The sequence below is a fragment of the Protopterus annectens genome, chromosome 14.part0, assembly GCF_019279795.1.
Source record: "Protopterus annectens isolate FY-2018-M chromosome 14.part0, PAN1.0, whole genome shotgun sequence".
Classification (NCBI taxonomy): domain Eukaryota; kingdom Metazoa; phylum Chordata; order Ceratodontiformes; family Protopteridae; genus Protopterus; species Protopterus annectens.
Genome location: NC_056748.1, coordinates 983785709 through 983811584, shown reverse-complemented (window position 1 = coordinate 983811584; position 25876 = coordinate 983785709). Strand labels below are relative to the sequence as shown.

The 25876-nt window shown below is 38.3% G+C and overlaps 1 protein-coding gene across 1 annotated transcript in view; it reads left to right on the top strand.

The window, feature by feature from the left end:
* The window catches only part of WDFY4 (WDFY family member 4), a 4454583-nt gene that overhangs the window by 4150196 nt on the left and 278511 nt on the right, over positions 1 to 25876 (top strand). The window contains exon 56 of the mRNA XM_044055648.1: positions 13733 to 13915. Within this exon, the coding sequence (XP_043911583.1) occupies positions 13733 to 13915 (183 nt within the window). The remainder of the gene's footprint in view (positions 1 to 13732; positions 13916 to 25876) is intronic.

The window sequence follows — 25876 nt, the reverse complement described above, 5'->3', positions numbered from 1 at the left end:
GAGTGAGGAATAGTGACATGGATAACATCAGATAAAGAGTTATCTACTTACTATAACATGGCATCTGTGTTATCCTATGTCACTATTCATCACTGTCCCTCCCTCCGTCCCCCATCCTGTAGGATCTAGAGGATGTGGAGATGTCCTATCTGGTAGTCAAGGTCTTCCGTAGCTTCTTTCTAGCTTAGGTCAAACTCGATCTGAGGGGTTAGAGGGCAGCAATGGATCATGGGAGTCGGAGAGGCTCGAGCCTAGAAGCTGTCTGTAAAGCTGCTGTCTCAGATCTGATGTCATGTAAGTGATGAATTGTGACATAGGGTAACATAGATGTCAAGTTATGTTAAGTACATAACTCTTTTTCTTTCAGGCTACAAGCCAATTGCCATTTTCCCTCTCCTATCAAAAATATTTGAAGAATGCATCCATACACAGCTTTTCAACTGTCTAGCACATAACCAGCTTCTGTCTTCAACCCAACATGGCTTCTGTCCTTGTCCCACCACACCTACTGCTGTAGCGAACTTTGTTAATGCAGCTAGCACCCATAGAAATGCCAGAGATGTAATCTTCACCATCATCCTAGATTTATCTGAAGCTTTTGATACTGTCTTCTATCAGAAACTCTTAGATAAAGTCTTATCTTTTGGGCTGTCCAACTCTTCAGTGTAGTGGTTCCTTAGCTACCTATAAAACAAGGCACAAGCAATGAAATGGAAAATAATTTCTTCACCTTCTTGCAAATAACTATTGAGGTCTCACAAGGATCTGTATTAGGCCTCATATTTTTCAACATATTCATCATTGTCCCCAAAACTGCTACAAAAATGCGACTGTAATTCAATTCACTGATGACTCCACTCTAATCTGCTGTGCTAAAATTTTCTGTAAAGTCCAAGACCTTACCTTCTTATTAATTGAAACATGACTAAATAATTCATAACTAATTCTAACATTAAAAATAAATAAATAAATAATAACCAGGGCCATGGGATCCAGCCCATTTTTGTCCCTATGTATTGTGGGCATTTATTAGGAGGGGGGGTATGTTAGTTATGAAGTTTCTAGAGGTAATGTGGGGGGGTATGTTAGTTTGAGCATCCTGTCTGACTTTTCAGAGACATGGAGGCCAGACCTGCAGTCAATTTCTGATTTCCCAACCATTGGTCCAGGTTATTGCCTCTGCCAACAACACCATGATAGAACAAGTAAACTACATAATATTACTGAGTGTTGTCATAGATGACCATTTGAAATTTGACTACCATGTATAACAAGTGATTAAAAAAATCATCAAAAACTAGGTACATTATACAGAGTAAAACCTACCACAGTGACTTGGCTTGAAGATGTATAGCCTTCTTTTCTTACTGCCATCTGTCTTCTATCCTGACCCAATCTTCAAGTCTCAAAACAACCCAGACTTAAGCAATGTTATAATAAAATAGCCAAATCATCACCTTGCTGTTTTTCAGATAACTACAGTACAAAAATTTCTCTATAAGCAAGGAGATTCCCAGCAGTATATAACTTCATACAATACTACTCCCTCAGTAGCATTTTACTCTGCAGAAAAAAAAAACGGTAATTTCTATAATCACGTCACTATATTCAAACTGTATAGCTAAACTATGGAACTACTTCCCACTGCCACTCAAATCCATTCATAATGTAAACTCGTGTAAAGCATACATACATCCTCACGCATCGAATTAATGGATCTGCTGTTATATACCTCCAGAATAAATGCCACTTTAATCTTCCTCACCCAAAATTCTATGCCCCACAACCAGTTTTCTCCAATACCTGAATAGGTGTACTAGTATCGCTGGACCATATAAACAATGTTGCAACACTTCTTGCCACCCATTTATGCTTCTAATGTAAAAATTATGATAGTCGTATATAATTGTCTCTGAACATGCCTAATGTCCCACCTCTTACCTACAATATTAACATTTTCTTCTTTACCAAGTTCCTTCCTTTTCTTCAATTTTTTTGAATTTTTAATCACTAATCACAAGATCTATTACTTGTTTCACAAATTCACTAATACACCTCTTCAGATGCTCAGTGTTCACCATTTACTAAATGCATAAATATTTTTATATGTAGTAGTTTTGTTTATTTCATAGGAATGTAATCTAATTATCGAATGATTAATTGTTAATATATGTTACTTAATGTCTGTTCACGTATAGTAATGAATGTCTGTTTAAAAATTGTTTATAATATGTCAGACCTTTTCTCCCTGGTCCTCTGCTAAAAGGGATTTTTGACGTAGTCAGACAAATTCGGTAAACAAAAGCAAAATAAATAAGTAAAACGTATCAACATGTCCAAGAAAGACATGATTTGTATGGGGAAGGAAATATCAAAATGTGCTTATTAGCTTTTATTGATTACTCTTGATTGCCAGTAGCAGAATTCATACTTTCTATGGGTCCCCTTCAGAATATTGAAAACCCATATCAGCAAAAAACATTTAATGGAGATGACAGTATTGAATCTTCATTTACGTGAAACCTTAAACCAGTGAAAACGTTCACCAGGAAAGTAACCACTTGGCCACCAGGACAACATAAACACAGCATGATTAAAACCCACCAAAGTGGGGGCTTTGCCCCCCACATCCACCCAACTATATATACCAACAACAAGATCGCATTATCATGGGGAAAGGGCTAATACCTCCACGGTAGCAAAGTGGTTACCTTCCCGATGAACGTTTTCACTGTCATTAGAGCCGAGTGCGCCTCCAGGCATTTCTGCAGTTAACTCCTACTGTGCCTCTAGGCGTCAAATATTGCTTATTCATATTTGCATTAGTAATTCCAAAACCGTGCTACATACAAGGTATCAAAAGATTTTATCTTGAAGCATACATGATGGCAAACATAACTGTATTGATATTTGCTACTGTCTAATGCAGTTAAAAAGATACTGAATATTATTTGTATACTGTTTATTTGTATTATAATAATTTTCATATTTTTCTAAATATCTCAATATTCAGGTAACACTGACAGAATTGCATAGGCTCATATGAAAGCTCATAGCTGTATGAAGACACTCCTGCTAGCAGTATGTGTTGTTTTTTGAATGGTTATTGAGATATCATAAACTGTGTATACAACATTACAAAATTAATATCACTGCCTTTATTTTGGCTTATAAAAGCCAGTTTAAAACATCGGACTGAATGATGCCACAAATGTAAAGGTTAATTTAGTTACTTTTTTTAATTACCAAGACATGCATCTAGAGCATTTCTCCCTGGGCCTCCGCTGAAAATTGGCTTCGTTCCAAGTCGGACTTTCCCAGTTAACAAATGTCAAATAAAATAAATAAATAAAAATGTATCCTGAACAGTTAGCCATTTACAGCTTTCTTTTAACACTTATGGTTCCAGATATATGAGTATTTGTTTGAAATGTAAGTCAATAACTTCACTTTTTAAAGGCTCAAGCCACACCCACTGGAAATTAAAAGTACACACTCAAAAGACCTGACCTGGAGAGAATGGGTTTCGCATAAATGAAGATTTTATATTGTCATCTCGATGAAATCGGTTTCACTGATATGGGCTTTTGATATTCTGAAGGGGACCCCTTTCTATAGCCTCACATGAAATAGATACAGTAGTTTAATATCTTGATAAAATATTTGCAACATTTCAAATCGTAGTCTATATTTTAACAGCCATCATTTGAATGAGTTTTGAGAGTGCCAGGGCATTTTACATAGAAGCTTAACTTTCTGTGAAATGTCTTCACTGGCTGAACATCAGGCATCCTTTAATTGTCAGACATTTTTGTCTGCTTTTTCTCATTCCAGATAGGTCATCATTTGTCCTCATACAGCCATAGTTCATACTTCTTATTACAGAAAACTCTTTTACCTGATTGCACTGATCTGTGTGCTCCTTCACCCCATTATCAGTCTTTATTTACCTGTCCTCCCCGCGGCCAAGTGGCGTTCAAAAGATATGCGTGAATGGGCGTACCTTCATTGAAGGTTGGGTGTCGGTCTGGCACCTTGGCACCGTAAAAATCTACTGCCAACCATTAGCGGACCAGAGTTCCACTGTGGCGACCCCTAACCGGGAAAAGCCGAAAGAAGAAGAACATTTACTTTGACACCTTGCAGATGGTCAGGGCTCACATCCACAGCCTTCCTGCCTTCACAAATGTCTAGGCTTGTTTGTATTTGTTGGATATCAGTAGTGTTATCTGCTTCATAGCTGTGGTGATGGCTTGATATTGATTGTGACCCTCAGAAAAGTGATATTCTAGTCTGTGTTTTTAAATTCAGTTGCCTTCAAAGTAATGTTTTCTTATGCACAAATGTATATGAGTGTATAACTGTCTTGCCCTTAAAACGCAGATGTTTTCATCTTGATACACATCTGTGTAGTTTGTATTTCAGCATTGAATGCTGATAAAATTACAAGAAAACTTAATCAGGAGTACATTTGTCATTGATATATTTTGACCAGCCTTACCATTCATATAGACGTAAGAATACTCCTGCTTTATATATAATGTTATAATTATTGGCACATACATCCTGAGTGATCAAGCCATAAAGAAATGACATGCAGCTTCAGTATAATGTTTATGTTATAATAAGTAGTTAGAACAACTAGGTATTGATGAGCTCTTGGTAAGATGTATAGCTGCATGACTTAAAGACAGGACATGGCAAGTGTCATACAGCAATTGGACAGGTGAAATTCTTGGGTTCAGTCAAGGTGTCCCACAGGACTTTATCCTAGGCCCATACTTGTTTAGATTGTATCTTTGAGATCTATCTTTTATCATCTGAGCTGTTCTACAGTCTGTATGCAGATAACTTCAAAATGTGTACCTGATTACATGTGTTACAGATAGGGTATGTCTACAAAATAACTTGACTAAATTGACCATTTAAGCATGGGAGAATATTATGCTAAGAAATACATCAAAAACTAAGCATATGAGTTTTCCAGGATGGTCTCTGGTCAGTGAGCACGCATTTCCAGCTACTCCTCTTACTCTTATGACTGTCTAACCATAAATCCGAACATTGATTGCTAAAAGTCAATAAAAAATAGCAAATATCAGTTAAAACTTTATTTCAACTGACTAGCAATCATTATTGCTCGCTAACTATTTGAAATTATAAAATAATTTGATCTACCATCCATCAGGATCTCTGCCACATGTTGCCAGCCTTATCCTTTCATAAAGATCATAATTAAAAAAAATAAATAATAGAAGAAGAAAAACTCTCAAAATGACAGATGTAATGGAGCAAATGGATGCACAGACATCAAAGACTAAGTTAGCTCAAATTGCCTCACCTGATAAAGATCTTATTACTAAAAGGCAGAGAACAAGCAAGTCGCAACAAGATGCACAAAAAATGCAAGCAAGAACAACCGTGCAGCTTAGAGGAACTGAAGCTGGCACTGCAACGGTTACAGTCAGAGATACAAAACTTCTCAACAAAACTAAACCCATTTGGTAACAACCTAGAACAAATCATAATGAGACTGGAACAAAATGAAGAAAAAGTACTAAACAATGAACTAAGACTTGACCAGCTTCAAAAGAATTTAGATGCAAGTATGGATTCCGTAAAAGAACTACAACAAAAAATAATCGACCTTGAGGCTTAGAAGCCAACTCAGTGGTGTCCCTGAAAAGTTTGAACAAGCTCAACTATCTACAGTCATAAAAGAAATCTTGGAGGTTATTCTGGAAAATTAAGACTTTGCAAATGATATTACTATTGAAAAAACCCACCACTCACTCTGTAAAACTCAAACTATCGGCACACCCAGGCAAATATATATAAGAATCTTGAATGCTTCCCATGCGCACAAGCAGTTATTACAGTAGCTAAACTTAAACAAATCTATCATCTGGAGAGGTTATAAGATAACTAAAGCTCAAGATTTACCAGTTCAGATTAAACAACAAAGGCAGTTGCTATCTCCTTATTCCGTCTATTTAATTAAAAAAAATATTAGATTCCAAATGAAATATCCAGCTTTGCTAATTTTCCAACATAAAGAACACAGATTTCGAGTGGGCTCACTGGAAGAAGCTAAATCGGCTTTTGTTAAAACTTTCAATGAAACGCCAAACAGTTGATGCAGCCGTAATGTTTTTCTTATCCTAACTCAGTTCACCAATGGTAACAGTTGACTTAAGGTATAAACCTCTTCTTGCTGTCATAAAAAAATATAAAACAATAAAGTATATACCTTGGTCTCTCCATCATTGTGAAATTCTAAATGACCCAGGAAATGCCAGAATGCACACTCTCCTGTGAGATGAAGTTATTCCGCTTACGTAATATTGAAGCTGCTCGCATTACACCTAAAAGCTACTCTGTTATTTTTTCTTTCCTCTGCTACCTCCCGAGAATACTGAAAAGGCATATCGGAGCGGCACCAGCGCAACAAAAATACTGGGAAAACCTTCATCATGCCAGCATAAACCAAACTGGATGATGTTTGCTACTTTGGGCCGAATAAAGAGCAGCTAACAGGTACTTTTTTGTGCTGCCATAACTCTCTGTTATTCAAAAACATATATGAATTGGTTTCTTTGGCTTTCTACCCTCCTTGGTGACCTGCGGTTACTACTTTCTCTTTTTGAACAATTTAAATACAAAACTAAATATACCAGAATATAATTTTTGCAATGATCATGAGGACATAATCTAGGCAGCCTGCATGGTTTCTCACTAATACCCATAACCCCCTCCCAATGACTGACTTGCACAATTACATACATAAAGGTCTACTATGCCTACTTCGGTGAACATGCACATTACTTAATATGTCCCATAAAAGCGAATAATGCAACTACAGCTTGGCAGAGCCAAAACACATCCCCGACTTTTACAGTGCATGTTCTTCACCTCTCTCTCAGCAGGTACTGATATTACAACAGTAAGACCACTTCCATGCCACAGGATGAATGTTGTTGACAGCCTCGCATTCCTAACCTCTCCCAACTGAATTCTCCAGTGCTCAAACTATTAATTTCATCTGGGAGATGGTCAAGACCTCTTTCTTTTATACCAAATGCTGGAGTACTGTGCAGCTTTTTAATAGTTTGTATTTTCTATATCTGTTTGCAAGTTGCCTTCTACCATTCAAGGATTGAAAACATCTCCTTGCTTGCATCAACTCAACCCTCTCCCTTTCAGGAAACAAGCGAACAAGTGTATTACACAGCAAGATTGAAGAAATTAATCATTTTCACAACAGTATAAAAATACTGCCCAATTGTTCCACTAACTTTCACCTTTGTAAGGCAAGATTCTCTTTAAGGATCAGCCACCAAAACCGCTGGTCTGACAAAAGTTAACTCAGTAAATAATCATCCACTTAAATCCATGAGCTATGCGCGTCATGGGGGGGAATCTCTCCATGTCATATAAATAATCATCTTCTCATAATTCAAAAGTGGATAGTGACTGAGGTCATCTTTGACATTATGTGTGATATTTGATATTATGTGATATTTGCTTCTGAGTTTGCATCTAAACTTTGTTGTATAAGTGCTTTAAAATATTCTACTGCAACTATTATGTCTCTCTGTGGTTTCCAGTGGTACTATAAATACCTGTTATTAGAGGGACAGAATTAGTAATGCTAACTCTAATAACCACATGCACTGTGTTTACTTTATTTAGTAATAAAATACATGATATCAGGGAAAATAAACCATTATAGTCTCACTGATGAAAACATAAAAATGATAAAATTAAAAGGAAACAATGTGAAACAGGAAAAAGAGAAAAAAGGAGGAAAGGAAAAAAGAAACAAAGAAGGAAAAATGCATAAACAAACTAAATAGCTGGTGGACTATACAACATCTCAGCATGTTCAAATGGTACTTTGGTTTTTGTGCAACTGTGTATACTATATTACTTGGTTTGCATAAGCACTGGCTACTCAAATTATAAGAGACAACTTGCCAATTTACAAATGACGTTTGTCAACCCTCTCTTATAAACAATACTAAATGTGAAAAGATAAAGCAAAAATAAATTTCTTTAGTTGGTTAGAATATAATTAATATTTCTTCTCTTTCATTGTTAGGAGTTCATGGAATTTAATGTGTGTTGCTTAATGACTACTGTTGCTTGGGAAAATTAAATGTTATTATATTACCCTTACTTGTTACACTATAATGGTTGTCAGAATCGTAAATTGTATACAATGTTTAACATTGTTAGTTGTTTCTTTCTTTTAGAGCAGACGGGTATAAGTGGTTAGGCACTGGGTGGATTTGAGTGGCAAGGATGTCACATCAATGAAAAAATATATAATACAAACTGTTATTATAAATGCTATTCGAAAGGATATGAGAATTGTTAAACATGGAAATAACATACAGATAGGACAAATTAGAAGGAATGGTAATAATTGATTTGTGGAACATCAACTGCCTTCAAGATACAAAAAAGAAAAACTTACTTATGCACCTAATTTTTCAAGCTAAATCTAGTATCATCTTCCTTCAGGAAACACACGTGTAATGAACAATGGGATAAGGACAAAACAAAAAATTGGATTAAACATATAATATCAGCTGCAAATAACACAACTTCAGAAGAAAACAGCAATTATAATTAAAAAATCATTTCAAAGTGAAATTCTGAATCACAAATCAGATATAAATGGAAGATGATGATATTTTGTTTGCTCTTATCCCCCCTTATAATAAACCTTTTCTTTTCTTAAATATATGTATGGTCCATGCATAAACCAACAGAATTTTGTATATGAAATATATAATATACTAATGTAATTCCCTAAGTCTCATTGTCTTATAGGTGGTGACTGGAATATGTTAATTGACTCAACAAGAGGTAGATCACATAGGAAAAACAGTCAGACAACCCAAATAGCTTTGGAAGAGCTAGTAAACAATTTTAATCTGTTTGATCCTTATTCTCTGAACAAGGATGATGCATTAATAAGCAAATACACATATTTTTCTGCTTGTTATAAGTCATGGTCAAGAATTGACTATTTCTTGATATTTGAATTTCTGTCAATCCATGGGATTAATTATAAAGTAGATCCTAGATCTGTCTCTGACCACTCAAAAATTTCACTTGAAATAAATAACCCTAAATCAAAATATATAAACTATAATTATTCAAACTGGACCCTAAACTCAAACTTAATTTAAAGAAAAGAAATAACACACGAAATTACTAATATTCTTAGCCAGCTAAGAACTGACATTACTAACAGCGATATAGCTTACAATGTACTGCAACAAAATCAGTAATAAGAGACATTTTAATACAAAAAGCATTGTTGTGTAAAAGACAAAATGACAAGAAATATAAATTGGAAGAACAAATTAAAAAAGTGGAAGATGAACTTCAAAGAAATTACATCAGTAAGTTAGACGACACCTTGTAAAGCCTTCAAAAACAGCTCTACTCACTACACTCACAAAATTATTCCATTCCAGAATTAAAGCTACTTTATAGATATGCAGAATGGGCTCATATGCCTTCAAAAATATTAGCAAGAGATATAAATGCCACAAAATACCCCTCCTAGAATATCAGAAATAAATTATTATGGTAAAACACTACATACGAACTTGAATATTATTAAAGCTTTTGAAGAAATATACAATGACATATATAACCCACAAAATAAGTTATGTCCAGAACAATATGATAATTTCTTAAATAACCTAAAATTCCCACTTATAAATGAAAGGCAAAACAAATCCCTTAAGGCACCCCTCACATTAGAGGAAGTCAAATTAGCAACTGACAAACTAAAAATAAGCAAAGCTTCCGAGCCGGATGGCTTTACAGCTGGATTTAAAAAAAAAATATCCTGACCGTATCATCCATGTTGTTACTAGTATTTAACTACATCTTTATACATGGCATTTCAGATCTGTATATTAACTCAAAAACCTTATTTATTCCTAAACCAAATTCTGATAAAACTAACCCGTATAATTATAGACTATTGCTTATATATATATATATATATATATATATCAAAATCCCAGCCTCAGTTTTAGCAAATAGAATTCAAAAAGTTTTATCTTCTATAATATCTCCTGAGCAATTAAGTTTTATAAAGCAAATACAGGTCTATGATAATACAATTACATTAGATACAATAATTCAACTCTTGGCAAAAGATAAGCATCCAAGATATGCTTTAGCCCTAGACACATGTAAAGGCTTCAGTAAAGTCAACTTAACCTTTCTTTTTAAAACTCTCAGCTGTTTTACTATACCCCAGGAATTTATCAACATTATTAAAATAATTTACAATAATGCATCTACAACACTTCATATAAATAAAGGACAATCTAAACCACTAAAAATTTCTAATGGAATTAGACAGGCCTGTCCTCTCTCTCCTTATCTCTTTAATCTTTATATAGAAGTCTTATTTCCTCTCATAGCCCACAAAATCTTCCATCACATACCAATAATTCAGAATATTAATTTAAAAATTACAGCCTTCTCTGATGATCTAAATATCTATTTCGAACTACCGAATACAGACAAATTTCAGATGTAATGAACTTTGAAGTCAGTACATCCACATTCTCTATCTTCCCTGTAAATCTTCTTGGGCACAAATAATTCTATTTTCCAGCCAACTCAATTAAAATTAATTACTCATTGAAATATTTAGGAATAAATTTTAAACATACAAAGAGATGCTGAAAGAAAATCTACAAAAAACATGGGCAACTATTGAACAAGATATTTCTCGATGGAAAAATATTAACCTCTCTTTTCTATCTAAAGCTGTCATTATAAAAATGAATATTTTACCAAAAATTCTATACCAAATGAATGCTATTAATTTAAACATCCCAAACAAACTTTTCTCTAAAATGAAAGCTGTGCTCTCAAATTTTATATGGTACCCAAAATCTACTAGAATGTGCTACAATAAACTTACACTACCCAAAGAAAATGGTGGTATTGGACTACCACCCTTTAAACTTTATTATGACATTATTTTTGCTAATAGAATAATTCAGGTATCAAACTACAACCCAATAAACCAAGAGTGGTCACCAAACTGGGTTTAAAATCTGGTATTATCGCATAAAATCCCAGAACAATTCCATATATAAATCAGGAAAACATAAAAAAAATAAAATCCATTCAGTGATTAAACACAAAATCACTATATTTTATAAATTAATGTCTTCCTTGCATTTAGAAAATGTCCTTGAACTCTTACAACCCATACATTTCAACCCAAACCTAAAACTAAAAAAATCAAATTTTAAACCTGTATAACTACGCTCAAATCAAAAACATTATGGTATGGGAAATATACCAACATTATGGTATGGGAAATATACCAACTACACAATTATAAGTTAACAGATGTAAGAGTTAAACTAGGACTATCAAACAAATATGACATCATACGTAGATCAGAATACTAATAAATGAAAAATTTCCTAAGCTAATGGCCAATGAACAAGATATAAATACTACTCATACAATCCTAAAACTCCAATCACATAAAACAAAAATGTTGTAAAATGTCTATAAATTAATATTGACAATCAGATTCCAATTCTCACTTGTATTCTCCAAATATTGAAATGAGAAAAACAAAGATATTAGCATTAATCAAAAAGCTCAAGCAATACAAAACACTTTTAAATTTGCATCCTTTAAAAACTTTATACCCAAGTCATGATTAATAACAATGCATATTACACACCTGTTGACTTAAACAATTTTAATTCAAAAGTTTCACAAATGTGTCCATTCTGCATATAAACTATGGTGTTCATTAAAAACTAAACTTGACAAAATGGGGTATGAGAAAACTACACTATCCTGGGAAACTGCAATTCTTCATATAATACCAAAAAACTTACAGGATTGTACAAACATGTTCTGATAACAATATATGCACTAATTAAATACATTGCCAAAAACTAGCCTGACACATGTCATGTGGGAAAACTTTAAAAATATAGCATCTAAATACATATCTTCGCATAAGTTGATCACTAAAAGCCAAAAAAAACTGATCTTACTTTCAGAACTTTTGGGGATATCTCCTAGACATGATACTTAAAGATTAAAAAGACATTTTCCTATATTATATTCTAAGCACCCAACAGTTTTATATGTGTTTAATTCTAGAACCAAATTGTACTGTATAAATAAAGGTCTAAAACTGAAATTTAAAGACAATTTCACATTTTGCTTTTACTTCTTTTCTTTTGAATCTTTTCATAATGTAAATATTGATGTGACATTAAATTGTAAATATTTGTAAATAGTTATGAGTGCAATGTTATGATACTCCTTCATTAGTGTACACTCACATACTTTTATTATATCTCACTTAAAAATGTAAATCTACTGTAAAAATTAGGATTATGTTCATAAGTATCATCAAAATGTGTGTACGCATCAAGCTTCTTTTTTTTGTACCTCTCTTTTTTTGAAAAAATAAATATTACATTTGAAAAAAAAAAGTTAAGGATACAAGATTTGGGAGACATAAACTGAAAGGTGAATACAGCACACAGTGATTGAAACTGTAGATGTATTTAAGGACCTGGGTATATCTGTAGATCCAGCTTTGAGTTTTTCTAATCATATCAACCAGTTGGTTAATAATAGTTATAGAACTATAGGTTGTATAAAAAGATTTATAAAATCTAGGAATTCAGAAATTATGGAAATCATTGTTTGTTAGTTATGTTAGACCCAAACTTGAGTATTAGATGCACATGGGATATATGCAAATGACCCCTAAAGGACATCAGGTGTTTCAGCTGTATGGCTGTTTTAAATGCCAATGACTTTTTTTTTTCTTTTTAAATCTGTAATGGATAAATTCAGGCCAATAAAGCCAAACCCCATTGGCCTGAATTTGTCCATTACAGACTTAAAAAGAAAAAAAGTAATGGGCATTCAGAACTGCCATATAGCAGTATCACCTGATGTCCTTAAGGGATTATTTGCATATATCTCATTTGCCTCTAATACAAGAGGTTTAGGGAATCAGATAGTGGAAACTCTAGCTTGGCTAGATTTTTCTTGTAGTTTTTACTGCTTGGTTTGTCTGTGTGACCTTTTTACCCAAACTTGAGTATGGAATAACAATATGGAAACCTTATAAGAAAATAAATATGAGTAAACTGGAAAGAGTAGATTGGAAATACACGGACATCCGTGGATGTGAAAATGTAAGGTATTATGGAAGTCTACAATATCTAAAGTTGTACAGTGTCTCATATAGATATACAAGAGGAGACCACATTCAGGTTTTTGAGGCCTTTAGAGACAAGTACCTGTGGGAATGTTTGGGTTTATCAGAAAGTAGTAGAGAATCATCAGACAACATATCTATAAGAATGAGAAGTGTATTAATTGGTTCTCTGACAGAGTAGTAGATGCATGGAGTAGGCTGCCAAATTACATTAAAGCAAACCTATCCTGGACACATATTATGGGAATAACTGTTTTTTTATATTGGCAAGCTAGAACGGCATTATTGCTTGTGCTTGAAATATATGTATGTATGTATAGTAAATTACCTTGGGTTATCTTAAAACAATGCATTCAATTTTTTATCACTAGCTCCCACATTAATAATATTTTGTGACACATCTGACCGATGGTATATTTTATGTATTGATTGTGACTGGCTTGTCTGATTTAATCTGGGATTCTTTAATTACAGGGTGACATAGTCTCTTGTGCTGGTGCCCATTTATACATTTGGACAGTCAATGGACAAGCAATAGCCAACATTAATACAGCCTGTGGACCTGATGAGTATATTCTGTGCTGCTGCTTCAGTGAACTGAATGAGTGGGATTCCCACAGTGTTATAATTGCCGGAAGTACTGATGGAATAGTGAGGGTAAGTATATTTTGATTCAGAGAAGGACATTTTACCTCTCTATCCCATGTTGAGTGATCATAAAGAAATGGAGACCCAGAAAAGAAGTTAGATTTACGCCTGCTTCTTAGTTTTGCAGCTACATATTTTTTTAAGGAAATATTTTAACATTTCTCTTTGTAAGATGATACAGGTAAATAAATTGTAAGCCTGAATTTAAGGTGCCATAAAAAATGCATTTTCAGTCATTCATAGGTTTCAGCTCGATAGTCTGGTAATTTGACATAGTGTTTTTGTTTTCTGTAACTGACTAAGTTTGCAAATGACTGTATGCTAGAAGCAGTCATTGAATCTCCAAATTATGTATCCACCCTGCAGGAAAGTTTGTCTCAAATAAATAACTGGTGTTAAAATGATGTAATGAAACTAAATGACAAAAATGCATTATTGTATCCCTTGGGAAGTCATCTATCCCAGGGAACTACCACATTAGCAATACACCCCTCAGGGTTGACCCATTTGTTTGAGATTTGGAAACGTATGTTGACAGTGACCTCATATTTGAACAACATATATCCACTGTCATAAGAAAATATTTCTATATTGTACAGCTTATAGACAAAGTTATTGTGACTAGATGTCCAGATGTCATTGTCCACCTTTACTCAGCCCTCATTAGGTTAGTCATTGAATATAATGCCTCATTGGCATGTAACCATCTAGGCACATGCAACAACTCGAATGGCCAAAAAGATAACTTACTAAAAGGATACAAGAACTAAACAACATGTCCTACATGGACTGACTCAACGCCCTATCACTGTGTGCTGTATCCTACAGTAGGCTAAGAAATTGCATGTGCCTGGCTACAAGGTTTCCTCTGAAAATTACTGATGGATTTACTGCACGTCACCAAGTCATATGGCATCAGAAATACGCAGTCTGTTGATCTAAACCTCTTCTGTAACATCAACAGAATGATTTGGAGGGACAGGTATATTTCACAGAGGATACTGCTGCTGTGGTACAGACTCCCCATGCACATAAAACAAAGTTCTTATGTGTCCATTTTCAGGTGCAACTTAGATATATTGGTGGAAAACAGAAAATGTGCCCTGTTACTTCTCCGTCTACTACTAATGAACAGAGGCAGCTCCTAGATGCTTTATCCCATTCATGAGTCCCCACAAATTATCTGTGCTATGAGTCCAGTTATTCTCATAAGTCGTAATATACAATTACTGACCATGGGATTGGTAAGGCCAGTCAATAACCAAATGGGATAGGTTATTTCAAGCACAAAAAAGGAAATTGCCTAGGCTTGAAATGGCCCACAAGGGCAGCTAGTCTAGCCTTTACATATGAACCTTGACATAACATGACATTAACTTTATACAAATTAGGCCAAATCGAGTTCTGTATCCCTACAGATTCAAGAATGAAACTGAGCCTTGGTACATTTTCATTCTGCACCTTTGCCCTAACTTTCCAGCCCTGTCAGTTCTTCTTCGGCTTTCATCCTGTCCATATACAACTTTTTTGCGGCAGGAATTTTCTTCTTACTATCACCATGCCAAGTTCCAACCTTCTTATCTCCTCCATTATTTTCTTTACTTCCTGTACTGCGAGTTTGCCCCTGTTTTTCCATTTTTTAGTAATTGCCTTTTTTGTCACTCCTAGTATTAGAGCAACCACCTGTCAGGAAGAGTACCAACCTTTTTACTTCAACAAAGAGAAACATGCTCTTTGTAATTTGGTGATCATTCCCAAAGAGTCTCGTTACCGTACTACTGATATCCAGTTTAGATAGGTGTGGATATACTTATTCTTAAAAGATATGCTCCCATAAACCCATCTTTTCCTTATTACATCTCCCACACATGACCAAAACATACCCAGAAATATTCTGTCATTCTGCTGGAGTATAGAAATATTTGTGCAGATGCTTCTATATAAAAAATACAATTTTCTTGATTTTATTGCATATCTGAGGCTGACTTAGTTTGTCATTCCAATCCCTTTCTAGTCTTACATTTCTGTGCCTCTTATGCTTTAGCAAAGCCTTGTAAGATTTACTTATTAACTCCTTTCTTCTAGTCGCATTTGTTCTGGCCTCTATTATTAAATTCAAAATACCAGGTGGCAATCTCATCTTCCCTTCCATAGATACTCCATAACACTGTCAGTAACACCATATATACCAAACCAAACTAGGAGTAAAACTAAATAAAAACACATGCAAGACCAAAGAGATTCTGACAAATCCAGCTCAAACAACGTGAAACGTAATATTACCACTTTAATTTTAGCCTATATGAAATGTGAAGCTAAGCCCCATAAATTACTCCTGTCCAGGCTAACTCACACAAGAGAAAACATATGATCTGATGTTGGCAATCTTCACTTAGTCCTTGACTGTGGGCTCGGTTCAGACCCTCAGAACCGACTCGGCCATTTACTTCAGCTTGCTCCTTCCAAACTCTCGAGCCAGGCTCTACTCATATTGCTTCTCATAAAATTACTTTAGATCACATTTGCCGCTTCAGATGTCAGACGTGTTCAACCTTTTTTCTCGTGCCTTGGCTTATTCTGATATTTTTGTCTATTTAAAATCTCTTTTTCAATATTTTCTTTTCATAATAGTTTTTCTACTGTCTACCCGCTCCTCTCGTTTTAGCTTCTTATTAGCATGATTGTGTATTTTTCTCATTTTTCTTCTTACCGTTGGTAGTTCCTCAAGTACCACCTTTGGTACATCCCTTAACTTTTAAGGTATATCTTAAATACCATTGTTTTTGGTATTTCCTACCCCTTTCCTTCTTACTCTCTTCAAAAAAAAAAGTCTTTATTTCTATCCCTTCTTCTCTTTGTGTGTGTGTGTTTGTGTGTGTGTACACGTTTGTGATTATGGTGGAAAACACTTTTCTCCTGCTAAATCCTCTAAAGGCACCTCTGGATTTAAAAGTTGTCAGAAATGTCAGGGTAAAATGCCCAACTCTGACGGGCATACCCTTTGTGTATATTGTTTGGGGAAAATCCACTTACAAGAAAGTTGTTCAGTCTGTCATGGCTTTTCTACCCATAGACTTACTGAGTGAAAAAACAAACTGATACTCAGGGGACTTTTAAAATCTGATTTCGAAGAGGCCATTTTTGGGTTCAGAACTTAAGCCAGCATTTCATCATCATCCTCTTCCAGTAGTAGTAAAAGACCTTCTTCACTTCCAAATACCTCAGAACCATCCAAGAAGGTTTCTAAAGGACATTTGGTGCCAAAGAGTTCTTCGGTACCAAAAGGTACATCTGACTCGGCACCTAGAAAATTATTGGAGTCGACAGCAACTTCCTCGGCAACCACAAAGATTTCAGTATCGGAACAGTCAAAGCTGCCTTTGCTCCCAAGAACACAATATTCACCAACTATTGATCCCTTTAAGATAGGCCACCAAGCCCTTTCCTCAAAGTGAGATCCCCTAGGTCTTCTTCAACAGCTTCAATTTGATCAACTAAGAGTCTCTTGGAGGTCGACATTATGAGACTGGTGGATCAGCTCGTGACAGCAAGGGTATTGTCCTCGGTTCCAAGCCACTCCAGTGTTGGAACCAGCCTACCCACGACACCAGCCATTCCTCTTCCTTCAATTCCTGTCGAGTCATTGGAGTTCGTGGATGTGACACTCCCAGCGTTGACTGTCTCGGTTCCAGAAGCATCCTCTTTTACAGTTCCAAGAGCTGTCTTGAGCTACTCCAGGCTTTTGGCACAGGAGGCCTCCTGGGGTCGAGACTCTCTGGCTGGGTCCAGGGTGCAGGTGTTGGTTGCATTAACTTCAGAGATATCCATGTCTGTTGGTACCTCGGCCATTGTAGGATCATCCCAGGCTTCTACTTTGGAGGTCACCTCCTCGGTACGGGGTGTGACCCCAGTTCTGAAGGAGTCTATTTTGTTCTGGGCTCCCATCCCTTTACAGGGGGGCCAGCCTTCCAGATCATGGAGAAGGCTTTGTCCATTGGGAATCAGTCTGTCCCATCCCTGTCGGGACTAGTTTCTAGATCCCCTCGACCTGAGCGGCCATCCATCTCATCCCCAGAACAGAGGGCACAAAAGTTTCCAGGATAGGCCCACTTTGGTGGTTTCCTCTTCTTACACTTTCCAGATCATCCCCCCAAGGAAGTACCTGCAAAGAAGAAGTGCAAGAGGAAGCACTTAGACTCCCCTGAGGAGTCTTTCACTGAAGATACCGATTTTGATGAAGGAGAAGGTTCCCCCAGGTCATCCCCTGATGGTGTTTCCTTTGGGGACATCCTAGAAATCCTGAAACAGAGTAGTGACTGGTCTTCCATCCAGCCATCCCTGGAAGAATCTGTATACCTGGAGGCTTCTCATGCCCAACCCTCTACTTCTTGGATCTCTCCACCCACTGACGATCTCATTAAGTTGATCACTGAGTGTTCATGGAAGATGCCTGACTCCATTGAGCTGATCCCCAAGAGGCCTGAACGTATCCTATCAGCCCCCAAGGATGAGCCACCATGGTGATAACGGCAGCCACGAAGAAGGAACTTGCTGCGGAAATTCCATCTATCCATTCTCCTAACATGGATTCTCAGAATTTGGATAGGTTTGGGAAGCACGTTTAAGCTTCAATGACCTTCGCTGTTAGGTCCTTGAATTATATGGCGTACTTTACAAACTTACAGAGGGATCTAATCAAGGAGCTCTCGGATACCCTCTCAGGAGCAGTAGCTGAAAGGGTACGGGATAAAGTTGCCTCTCAGCTAGCAACCCTTGATGCAATTTCTGACTCGTCCATGAGGCTGATTGCTCATGCAGCTGAAGGGATGACTAGAGCAGCGGTTTCAGGCAGAGCCATTAGAAGGCACTCTTGGATGCACTTGTGTGACTTTGCGGAGCCATTTAAACCATCATTCGGCAACGCTCCACGTGATGGATCCACCCTTTTTGGTCCCAAGGTAAAAGACACTTTAGCCATGTGTGAGAAAGATGGCAAGACCCGTTTTGCCCTTGGCATATGTTTCTCCACTCCTCAGTGGCCTTACTGTAGGAACCAGAGAAGTGGAAGACTGTGGTTTTAAAAATCCAAAGGGTCTTTCCAGGATTCACATGGCAAAGACTTTCCCTTTAGGCAGAGGGGGAAGTAATGGAAGACGCCGTCCTAGAGGCCGAAATGGACAGCAAAACCAAGGGTCCAGAGAATTTTTCTCTGGTATCCTATTAGCACCCTTGAATGGGGGCCTGATTGCCCTCCTCTGGAGGCAGTCAGGGAATGACTTTATCTGCACCAATCTGCCTGGCAAATATTAACTACGGACAAATGGGTGCAGGGAACAATGTCCAGAGTTTACAGAATCCCACTATTGTTACCCCCAATGACCCAGAAAAAACTTCTGGATGTTCCACCCAGTCAAAGGGAAGCAGTAGTCATAGAAATTCAAAAACGTCTGGACAAAAGAGTCATCCAAAAAGTCCCACCAGACCAAACAGGATCCAGATTTTACTCGAGGATCTTTTTAGTGCCCAAAAAAACAGGGGACTGGAGACCTATCTTGGATCTCAGCCAGTTCAACAAGGCAGTTCAGAAAACCAAATTCCAGATGGTCTCTGTACAGTCGATACTTCCATTCTTGGAAAAAGGCGATTGGATGTGCTCGGTAGACCTCTAGGATGCTTATTACCATATAAAAATGGACAAATGCTCCAGGAGGTTTCTGCGCTTCCAGCTGGGAGCCAGTCATTTCCAATTTAGAACACTGCCCTTTGGACTCACCACAGCCCCCTGGGTGTTTACCAAATGCATGGCAGTGGTTGCAGCTCATCTCAGACTGCAGGGCTTTCAAGTTTTTCCATAACTCGATGACTGTCTCTTTACCGCTACCACCAGGCATCAGTTAGAACAAGCAAGAGATTACACTCTACACCTCTGCACATCTCTAGGCATAACAGTAAATTTTGAAAAGTCAAGCCTACAACCTTCTCAGTTCTTAGACTTCATCGGATCCCGCTTAGATACTGTCACAGAAATCACTTCTCTTCATCCAGAAAGACTGCAACACATCAGATCCCAAGTTTCTTAAATTATAAGAAACAACAGAGTACCAGCAAAATTAGTCCTTAAAGTGATAGGCTCTATGGCAGCAGCAATAACTCTTGTTCCCTTAGCAAAATATCACATCCGAATCCTGCAGTGGTTACTTGTGTCCCAGTGGTCTCTGATGCACTAGCCAGTGTCTTACCTAATCGTTGTTACAAATCGCTGCAAACGAGATCTTATGTGGTGGCTCCACTCCAATCAGATTCTCTTCGGCAACCTTTCATTCTTCCCCAACCCCAAGCCACAATAACTACAGATGCTCCCCAGATAGGGTGTGGAGGGCATTATCTGGGAAGAGCAGTCCAAGGCACATGGTCCCAACTAGAGGCCAACTTTTACATCAGTATTCTAGAGATGAGGACATTGCTTTTAGTGTTGCAAGCCTTTCAGGATGCTCTTCCTCAAGAAACAGTAGCAATTCAAACAAACAACATGTCAGTGGTCTGGTATATCAACAAACAAGGGGGAACCAAATCTTAGCCATTGTGTCAGGAAGCCCTCAGAGTTTGGCAATGGGCGATTTCTTCCAACCGCTTCCTCATAGCAACACACATTCCGGGGAGCTCCAACATGATAGCGGACAAGCTGAGCAGAACTATTCTCATGCCTCACTAGTGGTCTCTGAATCCTGTGGCGGTGAACAAGATTTTTCGTCACTGGGGACAATCTTGTTGCAATCTCTTTGCCTCACCCTTAAACAAGTGCAGAAGTTACTTTGCCCTAATTCCCCCACTGAGGGAGTCACCCATAGATGCTGTCCTTCACGATTGGCCCCCAGTCTTCTCTATGCCTTTCCTCCAACTCCCTTGATATCGCAATTTCTAAAGAAAGCCAGGAGGACAGAGAACTCAATAATCCTCATTGCTCCTTTTTTGCTTCAACAGGTTTGGTTTCCCTTCCTTTGGCCTCACCTTCTTCGGAAGCCATAGATTCTGTACCTAACTCCAGATGTGCTGTCCCATCCAGAAGGCATGGTTCATCTGAATCCCCAACATCTCAATCTCACTGCGTGGCTTCTGCAATTCCCATGATTGCCAGGCATCCTTCACTATCCTCTCCTGTCCATCAAATAATTGTGGCTTATCACAAACCTTCAGCTAGGAAACTTTACCAAAGTAAATGGGAAAATTTGTGAACTGGGCTCTCAACAACAGACTTGATCCTTATTTGACCCCAGTTCACAAGGTTTTGGATTTCTTAGCCCAACCTCTATCAATCTGGCAATTAAACTATTAAAGTTCATCTGGCGGCAATCTCGAACTTTCATATGGGATTCAATGGCTCACCTTTAATGTCCCACAATCTTTGCAAACAATCGTAAAGGGGCTCCTGATGTTAAGACCCCCATTTTAAGAACCAGTTCCTCCTTGGGATCTAACATTAGTCCTACAGTCCCTTACTTCATCCCCCTTTGAACCATCAGCGACTTGTGACTTAAAGTTTTTATCTTGGAAAACTTTATTTTTAGTGGCTAATATGAAGTTGTTGTATCTCGCCGTTCATTCTTACAGATGGGTTCGGAGCCAGTCCTCGGCTCCAAGTCGGCCAACTACAAAGCTCGAGGTCTTCAGACAGCTCAAGGCCAAGTCCCTATCCCATGATGCATTTTGAGTTACCTCAGATCTAGTTTGCCGCTGCAACAGATCGGAGGTTTACTCACAGCTCGGGACAGTATAGTTTTATCTTGTAGTTACAACATTGTAGTTAGCTTTTTCTTCATATTTTTCATAACATTTAAATATTGTATATTACCTACCTATTTATAGCATTTCAGGGCTGTTTTTTTGTTAGGCCTTTACTATCTCCCCTCCCTTTCTGGTGCGCCTTTTGGTAGAATAGAAGTAATTGTAGTTATAACAGAGTGCTATTAGTGATAGTAGTTAGGATTTATAGAGCCCGTTTTGTTTTAGGGCTAATTACTGTTTAATATAGTAGTGTGCTAATTAAGATTTTTTTCAATTCTTATAATTAGACTCTTTTGTCTTTATAGAGCCCGTGTGTTGTAAGGGCTAATTACAGTTCAGTACTGGTGTGTGTGTTGACTGATAGTTTTTCACTTGTAGTGTAGTTGTGAAAGTTGTTAACTTGTGTGTGTAGTTTGATATTTTTTCAGCAAACTTCATTGTGGCTGATCAGGATAAGGAAAAGCAACCCAAGTCTGGGTTTAAAAAATGTCCAAAGTGTGGACAAAAAGTGTCTGTGACTGATAGTCATGTCAATTGTGTTTACTGTCTGGATGCTTTGCATTTGCAAGAGAGCTGCTCCATCTGCCATTCTTTCAGTAGCCATGTCATACATGAAAGAAAAAGAAAGCTAATTGACAGAGGACTTTTAAAAATCATCTTTCCAAGAAGCAATGGCTGACCATGACAAAACTAGTAAATCCCCAAAATCTTCTTCTTTGGAGCTTGGATCCATCATCAATAAAATTATCGACATCGGCTCCACAGTCTTCAGAGCCAAGCGTCTTTTTTTTTCCGGAGCCAGTCCCCAGTCTTGGAACTGGTCTCTACAGTACTAAAGTCACTGATCCTACAGTTGGTTCTACACTCGATCCATTCTTCTCGGTCTTCAATAAGCCTGTTGGATTTGGATGTGGATCATGTGGTGCAGAAGTTGTTACAGGCACCGGCACTTGCCAGATTTTTATCTTCTCCGACCCAAGTGGTTTCGGAACTGAAAACTGTTCCTCCATCTACTTCTTTTCCTCCTCTGAGCCATACCTATCCATCAGAGCCGGGGAGATGGACCTGATGATTGTGGAGCCTTCGGAACCGATGCCTGCGCCAGTGGCATTGGTTCCGATTACTCAAACTTCCTCGGTACCCATCGAGGAGTCTAGGGGCCGACACTCACCGGTTGGGTTTGGGGAGGATAGTCGGACCAACCTTTCGGTTCTGACTTTGCCTTTTGGGGCTTTGGCTCGGATGAGTTTGGCTCCTACCTCTGGATCAGAGCCCACTGTTCCGGTGCCAAAGGAATCATCTGTTTCTTTGGATCCAGCAGTTCCTTCCCACCAGAGCAGAGGTGCTTTTGAGGCCATGAGGAGAGTAATGTCCCACAGGACATCTGCAACTTCAGGACCAACTACATCTTCCCTAAAAGCACCTGTGTCTACTTCTGCTTCACAGATCCCTTTGAAGCATAGAGACCCTGAGCCTCAGGAAGCCCCATTGGGTGGTCCCTGCTCTTCTGAGACCTCGCCAGAAGCTCCCACTGATGAGGTTCTCAGGAAGAGAATTTTCAAGAGGAAGCATCCAGACTCCCCATAGGAGTCTATCACATCTGACACCAACTTGGATGAATCAGAAGGGTCCCTATGGTCCCCCTCTGAAGATATCTCATTTTCAGATATCTTTGAAATCCTAAAGCAGCCACCAACCCCACTGATGATGAGTCGGTCCTCCTGAAAGCTTTTGGGTCTCAACCCTCCACCTCTTGGGTGTCTCCGCCCTTCGATGAGCTTATGGAGCTGGTCTCACGAAGGGCGTGGGAGTCTCCGGACACCACGGAGCCTGTCCTTAGGAGGCCCAATAAATTTATTTCTGCCTCTCACGATAAGACCTTTCTCACAAAGGGAGTGCCTCTTGATGCCATGGTGGTGGCGGCAGCTACCAAAAAGGAGATGTCAGAAACTTCTTCCTCTGTCCATCCTCAATTGGATGTGTTCGATAGATATCCAGGATGAGTACTACCACATAAAAATGGCCAGACCATCCAGGGATCATCTGCACTTACGGCTGGGAGCCAATCACTTTCAGTTTCAAGCCCTGCCCTTTAGTCTCACTAAAGCCCCCAGAGTGTTCACCAAATGTATGGCAGTGGTCACGGCTCACCTGAGGCGTTTGTGATTCCAGGTGTTTCCGTACCTAGACAATTGTCTCCTCTCTGCCACCACCAGGCATCAGCTTATACAAGCCAGGGACACTACACTTAATCTTTGCAATCAACTCGGGATTACCATAAACTCAGAAAAATCTGCCTTGTCGCCATCGCAACATATCGTTTTTAATCGGAGCATATTTGGGCACCACCACCACCACTTCCTGTAGAAGGGATATCAGTACTTCGTCAGCAAATTCTGAATGTCATTTCCAGAGACAAGGTGCCGCCTCAGAAATGCTAAAATTATTGGGTATGATGGCAACTGCAGTAATAGCAATTCCATTAGGTCATATGCACATGCGGATTCTGCAATGACTTCTGTTCACGCAGTGGTCTTATCAAGAGCTCCCAATGTCACATCTCATTATTCTAACAAACACATGCAAAAAGGATCTTCGGTGGTGGTTGATCTCTCTCCAGGTAACGATAGGTCGTCCTTTTATCCTACCCTCACCATCGGCCACTGTGACCACGGACGCTTCCCTGATCGGGTGTGTGGGGGGGCGTTTTCAGGGAAGAACAGCCCAAGTCACATGGACTGAACAAGAGACGCATCTGCATATCAATGTCCTGGAGATGAGAACAGTACTCTTGGCATTGCAGTACTTTCAGGACTCTCTCCCTCTGGGGACAATTGCGATTCAGACAGACAACATGTCGGTGGTCTGATACTTGAACAAGGAGGAACCAGGTCCTATCCCCTTTGTCGAGAGGCCCTAAGAGTATGACAGTGGGCTACATCTGCCCAGTGCTTTCTGATAGCAACATACATCCCGGGGAAATCCAACGTGATTGCAGACAAATTGAGCAGGGCAATTTTGTTGCCTCACGAGTGGTCCCTCAAAAAAGAAATAGCGGAAAGAATATTCCGCAAATGGGGCCAGTCTTGCTGCAATCTCTTTGCATCCCCCATGAACACAAAATGCAGAAGCTACTTTGCCCTGATTCCCCCTCCGGGAGATTCCCCAAGGGATGCACTCGTACATGATTGGCCTCCGGGTCTCCTTTATGCATTTCCACCAATTCCCCTGATACCCAAAGTATTACAGAAAGCCAAAGCCCTGGGAAGGACCATCATTCTAATAGCCCCTCATTGGCCTCGTCAGATTTGGTTCCCCTTCCTTCGACCTCATCTTTTGGAAGAGCCTTGGATTCTAGACCCAGTTCCGGACCTTATGATGCACTAGTCAGGGGCTGTTCATCCCTCCCTTCAGTCCCTAAAATCGACAGCTTGGCTGCTCCAATTCCCAACATAGCCATGTTCCATAACCTCTCAAATAAAATGCAGCATATATTAATATATTCTCATAAATCCTCTACTAGGAAGTTGTACCTCATAATGGAAGAGATTTTCCATATAGTCTTCTCAGAATAACATTGACTCTTACCAAGCCTCTATTTCCTCTATATTAGAATTTTTGACTATGCTTTTCAGCAAAGGAGTGGCAACAGCGACAATTCATGTGCAGCTTGCTGCCATCCCTAATTTTCATCTTGGTACTGAAGGCTTTAACATAATGTCAGACAAGCTATCCAAAGCCTTTCTCAAAGGGACTTTCCATCTTAGACCACCAGTTAAATCCCCTTATACACCCTGGAACCTAAATTTTATGCTCTTACGCATTATTCCCCCACCGTTTGAGCCATCGTCTTCATGTGATTTGAAATTTTTGTCTTGGAAGGCTATCTTTTTAGTAGCCATCACGTCTGCTCAAAGAGTTTCAGAACTACGAGCTTTGTCCATAAAACCTCCGTATTTGGTTTTTCATGCTGACAGAGTTTCACTGCGGACAAATCCTTCATTCTTAACTAAAGTTTGTACTGAAGCTAACCTTAACCAAGCTATAGTTTTACCAGTGTTTTTCCCTAAACACACCAACAATTTGGAGTATATGCTGCACAAACTTGATGTTCACAGACAACTCAGATTTTACCTAGGTAGAACCAAAGAATTCAGAAGATCTGAACAACTTTTTGTCTCCTTTTCA